Genomic DNA, 7,979 nt, shown 5'->3' on the forward strand with positions numbered 1-7,979 from the left:
AATATTTTAGATATTTAAAACAAAAAACTAGTCAATAATTATAGATTATTGATTGATATAAAACGCTTACATTGTGACAGCTTTTCTGCCATATTGTCCAGCCCCAATTCATTTATTTATTTCAAACAACAAAAAGTAAAAACAATAATAAGACAAACTGACATGAATTTTTACACAATTTGTTCGGAAAGGAGCAGGTAGAAGATACACAGCAGTTAAACCTTAAAGGATTCCCACATTAATGAAGCTTAGACCTCATATTCTGATATACCGAAACTCTTCTGTTTTTAGATTATTATAATACTGTGAATCCTAACCACATTTATGATGGTTATTTTAGAGAGTTTGTTATTACCATCTCCTGATAGAGCGTGATGGGAGGTACGGTGTCGACAACATACAGATTCCACCCGTGTCCAACAGGACTGGTTTCTTTGGGGGAGGAGATGGTCCACCTCCTGCTCCTGAGGTCAAGACAGGAAACAAAGGTCAGAAACACACAACACCAGGAGAATCTGGGAAATCCTCCGCTTGTTGTCCTTCCATCTAATCCCAAACATTTCCAAAGCGTTTCATCTCCATATATATCCACTTGGAAACTGTCTGCAAGCTGTTCAGCATTTAAATAAAAACAAAGTATTACAACTGAAAAGTAGAATCATTTCTTTAGTTTGTAAAACGTTGCACACCAGATAACCAAAACTTATGGATGTGTGCCATGCAAACTCTGAAACTGACCTTTTTTTGTTTAATTACAGAAAACATCAGAAAAAAATAAAATAATCTGCGCTCCAAATGAAGAACTGGAATCGTGCACTTTGGAAACGGAGGGGGGAAAAGTTCAAATAAGTTTAGAAAAACCTCAGTTAAAATTTACCAGAAACATCAAAACAAACATGTCTATATTATCCAAAAATGAATAAAAATCAGTGGGTTTCACTTTGCAGCAAAACTAACTAAAATTATCTCTGCTTGAGAAGAAATAAACACTACAGACACAATAAATGTAGAAATAACACGGAAAGTTCATCTACAGGTTTGCAAAGTGATAATTCTGTTATATCAAACAAAATAATAATAATCTGAACATTTGAGTTTATCAGATTTAAACAGGCAGGCAGTTTTTCCTTTTAGCTATGCTGCTGTATTTATTGCTTTGCTATTAATCGCTTCTCTGACTGGTATGGTGCATTAATTAACTGGTTATAATTTACACTTAAAGATAAAAGTAAATGATTAATAAATTAAGCTGAAGGGAAAATTTTCCACAACCTCTTAAAAAAAAACAAAGAAAAAAACCACGTCTAAAAACCAACAAACTGATTTATATTTTCCATAAAACCTTTGTGCAACTGTTAAGGATAAACTTGGGCAATTTCTGCTCTTTAAAAAAAACAAAACAAATCTATGCATTGTTTGAAGAGTACAAATCAATTTTCCCATTGTGGAAATTAAAGTTTTCATTAAACATCTCGTTTTATATGAGACATGCATGAAAAACTAAAAGGAGAAGAAAGTGTTCACCGTTACTGCAACCACAACAAACACTTTCAGTAAGAATCTCTCTGAATCCATGCAACTAAAAACAACAGGAGAGCAACAGAGCAGTTAGTCAGCATGTTAACATGACGGAGCAGAGCATCTGTTCTATAGAGGATCTGTGTATTGATCCAAAAACTGCATTTGGTCAGATACATGAAGCAGGGGTGTCCAAACTTTTCATCACATGGGTCAAAATCAACTCAAACGTTTTCATGGTGCAAGAAAGTGAAAAAAAATAAATAAAATAAAATATTGATTTTTGTTTTATTTGTTTTTAATCCAAAACTTAAGAAGGATTTTTCGTGATTCTTGTGTCATAATAAATCCACCTAGTTTTCAAATTGTTCTGAACTCAACTGAACAAATTTACTCAGTTATAAACAGGATTTGGGTCATTTTCTTTCAAAACACTTGTAATATTTAAAGGAGTTTAATAACTTCAATAAAGGTTGATGCAGAAAAGTCTCTGGATAAACGTGGATCTGGTTATTATAAAAGCTCGGTTACAAAAATTCGATTACTTTCTGTTGTTCTTAACATTTTCCATTGTAAGAAAAATGTTTGTATTATAAATTTGACCCTGATTATGAATTAAAAAATCTCCATCTGCAACAAGCTGCACTGAACGGGCCACAAACTCTGTCCAGAGGCCACAAACGGCCCCCGGGCCTCACATTGGACACCCCGGGTTAAAAAAAAAAACAGGGAGGTTGTTGCTCTGATTTATTGTTTATTTTTGTAATTTTTGAAAAATATATACATTTTAAAATATATTTAGATATACTTTTTATATTTAAAATATATTAACATTAGGAAATTAAAGAACCTCTTTAAAAAAATAAATTGGGAAATTAAAGGACCTCTAAAAACTCTGGTTAAATTAGTTAAAAAGAAACCGACAGAAGTCTTGTTTTAGTCCACACTTTGACTTCATGACATCATTAGTTTGCTCACACCAGGTGCAGTTAGGCGAGTTAACGGCAGCTAAGCTAGCTCTAATCTCTAAACGGGTCCGGTCGTCTCTATCAGGCCAAGCTGCAGCATCGCACACAAATGTAAACGTATATTTAAACTTTAATAATTAATCACATGGAAACTGAACCAATAAAGACCAGAAGCAAAGATTTTTATATGTATATTAAAAAGATTTTTCCAAAGTAAATCTCTTGTGATCATCGGAATATGAATGTTGTCACTTAGAAAATAGGACGAGTAGCTGCTTTTCCAATAATCACAGAATTGGGCAAATTGAAATTACAAAATAAATTTGCTTAATGAAAATACCAATTTAGAAAAAAAAAAACAAGTTTTTTGATAAAAAGTTTTGGCGTCTTGGCTTGAGGGGGTTCATTGCCTGAATCAAATTTAGTTTATTTCACAATACTGCAATGGAAACATTTTTTCGCATCACAGGAGTCACATGATCAACAGCCGGATGTTACTACTGGAAGAAACGACAAAGACGACAGGAAGTAGAAGGAAGATGTGCGGCGTTTTCAGACAGCACCGCACTGTTCATAAAACGTTGTGTCATTTGAAAGCGTTGAATCAATAAGTTTTCTCGTGAACAAACTTATTCACAAGTGATTTTAATTTAATTTCTTATAAATTTGCAAAATTGTGTTTTTTCGACATTAGCATTATATGTGCACAAAGATTTGTGCACATTCGTCATGGAAACGCAGCTACTGTCTCAACATCACCAGAAAACAAACCTGTAATCGAGAGAAAACAGAAATGGCCGTTTCCCAGTTTCTCTTAAGAACAAACTGATTTCTTTAAAAATGGTGTAAACATGAGATTTTACGCATTTCTGCAAAGCAGCTTGACCTGAAAATGACAACCAGCTCTCCGGTGGGTCAGGTTTGGGGGATCTGGCTGGCTGGTTGGGGTTTGTCTTACAGGAAGGGGCGTGACAGGAGGTTCTCCAGAGCTGGGGTGGTTGCGGGATCGATTCCCACCGCAAGGAAAATACCAGTCAGCATGTTGTGCTCTTTCAAATCGCTAAAATCACAACACATACGTACAATAAAAAGATTTACAAATGCATGTCTGCCTGTGGGGACTACTGCTGTTCAGAATGTTGTTTAACAATTTAATGAGATATTTGATTTTAAAAATGGAATATACTAAACGACGTGTGTCGGTTTGGATGCAGCATGTGCGTCACCTACAGGCCCCGGCGCTGTGTGTGGCGTTCTGCTTCCTCTGGTGCTTCTGTATCAGCAGTGGAGAGGAGGACAACATGGCGGCCGTAGACACACAGCGTCCGCAGACCAATAAATAACTGCATTCTGAGCGCACACACCTCCAGGCTGCACGGTGGGCAGGCCTGTAAAACACAAACATAAGTTCTTCTCACAGACGCTCACAATGTGCTCCAGAAGATATGAAGACTTTTAAGCAGAGGAGGGCACACATCTGCTAATCTGCTGGCGCTTGTGCTAATTTTTCACTTAGCACTTTTGCTAACATAAAAAAAGGTTTTGTGCACTTACCTTAGCTTTTGTTTTTTTTTTTTTACTTTAAAGCATAAATTTACTTGTTCAACATGAAATTAAAGTTAGCAACTTAGCACTAGCTTCCACTAAATATCTGGTTGATGTATCATTTTAGCATTAGCAGAATGTTTATGATTAGTGGCTTAAAGTTAGCACAACTAACTCTTTAGTTAGCGGTGTTTACTACTGCATTTACGTAAAGAAGTTGAACAACATGAACAACTAGAGGGTGATAAATAAGATACAAATGGATAAATATCATCAGAAAATGTCACCAACATGCCGATAACTTGCAAAGGGAAGTCTTTAAAATTACAATAAATTAAAAGATAAGGATTGAACAATTGTTGTTTAGCAAACAAAAAGTATTTTATCTATCTGAACGGACATAAACAGTAAAGTTTTAGTCCAATTTAAACAGTAAAGTTTTAGTCCAATTCAATGTCAGACAGTTTTTACAGTGCATGTAAACATTTGGTGTAAAATTTCAAAGAGACCAAAACAACCAAAATTGTATCATCATCATCATTTATTGTCCTAAATAAAGTAAATGAGTCAAACCTTCATGGTGGTGTCAATGTAGGGGTCTTCAACCCTGGCTGCTGCTGCGGCACAACGCACCGTAAACGACTGCAGCGCATTCCTGCAAATCAAAACAACCATAAAATAATGGTGAAATCAGTAAAATGTTCATATTTCATGTTGAAAATTCAGCACACCTGGTTATGACGTGCAACAGGTGATCTGTGAGCACCGCCTGCAGCACCTTCTCTGGATACTGATAGGTGGAGAGGAGCTCAACTCCACCCCTCAGACTGTAGAGGTATCCCGCATTGGGAAGAGAGAAGAAGCAGAACATGCAGGCCGGTTCGTCCACAGACGCCGACTGCTTACCTGGAGACAGAGGAATTATTTCAAAACTAATCTGTTTTCAAAAGCCTCTGTGACAAATCCTGTGTGGCCCTTTTTTTTTTTTTGTTTAATCAATTTTTAAAATAGGTGTTTAAAAATTTTGATTCTGTGACAACGCTGAGATTTCCCACACTCCTTGAAGGCAGCGTAAAGGTGGTGAAATTCTAAGCTAGCGCTACGAGTCTGCAGTAGTTGTGACTTCGGGTGACAGATGTCACCCGAATTTAAATCATTTAGGATTTAAATTCGTTTCCATGGAAACAGCTTTCCTCATCAGGTCTTCACATCAGTGCAATTTGTGCTGTTGCTGCTACAGACATAATAAGAAATAAGCAAACATTTGATGTCAGAGTTTGCACAGAAGGTTTTGGTGTCACTAAGGGGAAAAGCTAACCGGTTCTGATCAGGTTCATGGACTTTGGGTATGGAGAAATTTTCCAACCAGCAGGAAAAAAAAAACAATTTAAAAAACTGAACAAAAGTGAGAAAAATGAAAAAGAAACAGAGAATCCTCTGAGAGTTTAAATTAATAATAATAATATTAGTTAATGTGCGTCAGACCAGCTGTGTTAACCTTCACCCCCAGAAAATACAATGGAAAAACGGCACGCAGGCTTTCCACTGCGGGTTAAAGGGTTAACCTTTGAGTGAGTTTTAATTAAGTGGCTCATATTCAAAGGTATTAATGTTTGAGTATTAATTAGGTGTGCACCGATTGAAGTTTTCTGGCTGATCGCAGATTACCGATCTTTAAAACGCCTGACCTGCTGATTCCGATTCTTTTTTTTAAAAATGTCGCCAAACCAGCAAGAAAGACGCCGAGTTGGCAACAAATCTGGAACAAACTTACGGAAAATTGTAAAACAGCCGAAACCCTGAGTTCCTTTAAATTTAGATTAAAAACTAAAAGTGCTGAAATGTGCCGTACAAATAAATTTAGATTTGATCTGAAAAGTGTGACGACTATTAACTGCAACCATGTAGACATGACCTGGTGGGCGGGGCGATCAGTCAAACATGTCCGACAGGAGAGCAGAAGAGGACAGAGGTTGACTTTTTGACCTGAGCTGAGGTAGATAATATCACAGGTTAAAATCGGTGCATCCCTAATTTGAATGTTTATCTTAAATGCCTGGTTAAGCTGAGCAGGAAGAAGTGAAGTGAGGCCGTCATGGCGCTGGTACTTACTGGTGAACACGGGGTGGAGCTGCAGCGAGTGGAGCTGAGTCTCCTCCACACTGCAGCCTTGGAAGAACTCTGGAGTAAAACGCCTGCAGAAGAAAAACGTCCAGGTTGCCATCCTGAAACATCATCACAATGCAATGACAACAGAAAAGCACCTGAACAGAAGGTAGGAGAGCGTGTAGCGCCTGCGGTCCTCCAGCCCGGTCTGCTCCACGCTGACCGGGACGTCGCAGGCTCCGGCTCGGTCCCCCAGCAGCTCCTGGTGCTTCGGAACCAGCAGGAAGTCGCTCTGCTCTTCTGGATAATCTTCTAAACACACAAACACAGAATCCACCAGGCTGGACGAAACGGCTGAAAAACGTTACCACCAAATGAGCATTTCAAATCGATAACTATCGATTAGTTTGTCTTAAATATCTGCCAAACTGGCGACATGACGGTTCCTCTTATTCTACATTTAGACTCCAGCAGAGCATGTAGAAACGAAACGCTGTTGATGTGAGTCGTGTTTTTACCACTTTTAAAGGAATCTGATGGCTCCTCTACGCCTGTGGCCTCGGCTGTTGCCTCCAGTTTCAGAACCAGAACTTCAAGCTCGGCCTGGACTGCCACATAACCTCCACACAGCGCCACCTGAAGGGGAAAACGGGCACAAAGCTTTAATATTTTCAATGTCTGCAACGATAAAGCAAAACAAACTGAGTCAAAAGAGTTTTATTTTCAACAAATAGACAGGCAGGTAAGTATTTAGATGCTAATTTTGTGCATTTTAAATTAATAGTTTAAAATAAATCAGAGCATTTAATTATAAAAACAAACTTGATGAGTTTTAGTCTCATGAAATTTAGCAGGTAGGATTCATCATAAACACGTCTGAGACTCACTGATAATTTAAAGGTTTATTAAAAAAGGCTGACTAATCTGTGAAGGTTTAAATTAAAACATTTATAATTTTGTCTCTGGAGAAACTTGTAATAAAAACACTGGTAAAACACTTAATTTTACTTTTACTATAAGACATTTCTTATGTTTATTAAAGCATGATAAACATATTATAAATTATAATTTTTAAAGCTTTTTGGGTTCATATAATGCAGACAAATAAAATTAAATACAAATGTTAGGACCTTAAAGTTCCTAAATGCTAATCCATTATTAGACTAAATAAATAAAAAGAAAAAAGAAACAAATCCTCCATTTTCCCAAAAAACATTTTTATTTTACCATTATTAATCTCAGATTAAAAATGTGGTTCCTTTTGTTTATGTAGAATGTATGTAAATATTTTATGCAGTACCAAACAGAAATAAAATAATTATCCATTTACTGAAAGATGTAACATGTAGAATATATATAAAAATACATATAAAAACTGAGTAAAACAACAACCCAGTTATTAAAACTGGAAAATGAAGTTTATATTAGAAAATATAAATCATAAAAAAAGTTTAAAGTACCTGCTTAGGAGTAAGTTTGGAGAGATGCAGGATGACCGAACGTTCAAAGTCCAAGACAGAAAGGTCCTGAGTTTGACTAGAAGTTCGACCTGCAAAGATAAAATACAAAAATTAATAAATAAAAAAATCAGCAGCAAACAGACAAAATGGAAAAGTTTTTATTTGTTTAAAATCATTTATATTAATTCCCTCACAATGTCTTAAAACTCAAACATGTTTGTTAATCGTTTAATTTCTCTTAAACTCTCATGAAGTCAGACATGCTCTGCAGTGTGTTCAGGTTTTAAAATGTGTAAAACAAAACGTTAGATTACCTGGAGTCTGGCTGCAGCTCTGCTCCGAGTTGGACCAGGAGCCCTGGAGGTTCTGCTGGTTCTGCTGG

At 36.5% G+C, this 7,979-nt stretch overlaps 1 protein-coding gene and 1 long non-coding RNA gene across 2 annotated transcripts in view; both read right to left on the reverse strand.

The window, feature by feature from the left end:
* hps3 (HPS3 biogenesis of lysosomal organelles complex 2 subunit 1) overlaps positions 1–7,979 on the reverse strand; it is a 23,599-nt gene that overhangs the window by 5,506 nt on the left and 10,114 nt on the right. Inside the window, exons 18-27 of the mRNA XM_016666855.1 lie at positions 7,912–7,975; positions 7,598–7,686; positions 6,656–6,773; positions 6,296–6,449; positions 6,144–6,226; positions 4,763–4,937; positions 4,605–4,686; positions 3,717–3,874; positions 3,445–3,546; positions 356–464 (exon numbers count right to left, since the gene is read on the reverse strand). Of these exons, the coding sequence (XP_016522341.1) occupies positions 356–464; positions 3,445–3,546; positions 3,717–3,874; positions 4,605–4,686; positions 4,763–4,937; positions 6,144–6,226; positions 6,296–6,449; positions 6,656–6,773; positions 7,598–7,686; positions 7,912–7,975 (1,134 nt within the window). The remainder of the gene's footprint in view (positions 1–355; positions 465–3,444; positions 3,547–3,716; positions 3,875–4,604; positions 4,687–4,762; positions 4,938–6,143; positions 6,227–6,295; positions 6,450–6,655; positions 6,774–7,597; positions 7,687–7,911; positions 7,976–7,979) is intronic.
* LOC107834878 (uncharacterized) lies at positions 752–2,306 on the reverse strand. The gene is made up of 2 exons (XR_001660706.1): positions 1,303–2,306; positions 752–1,249 (listed from the first exon to the last, which is right to left on the reverse strand). It is a non-coding gene; the product is annotated as an uncharacterized LOC107834878 (long non-coding RNA).

This window comes from Poecilia formosa, unplaced genomic scaffold (genome assembly GCF_000485575.1).
Source record: "Poecilia formosa unplaced genomic scaffold, Poecilia_formosa-5.1.2 Scaffold820, whole genome shotgun sequence".
In the NCBI taxonomy this organism is placed as follows: Eukaryota; Metazoa; Chordata; class Actinopteri; order Cyprinodontiformes; family Poeciliidae; genus Poecilia; species Poecilia formosa.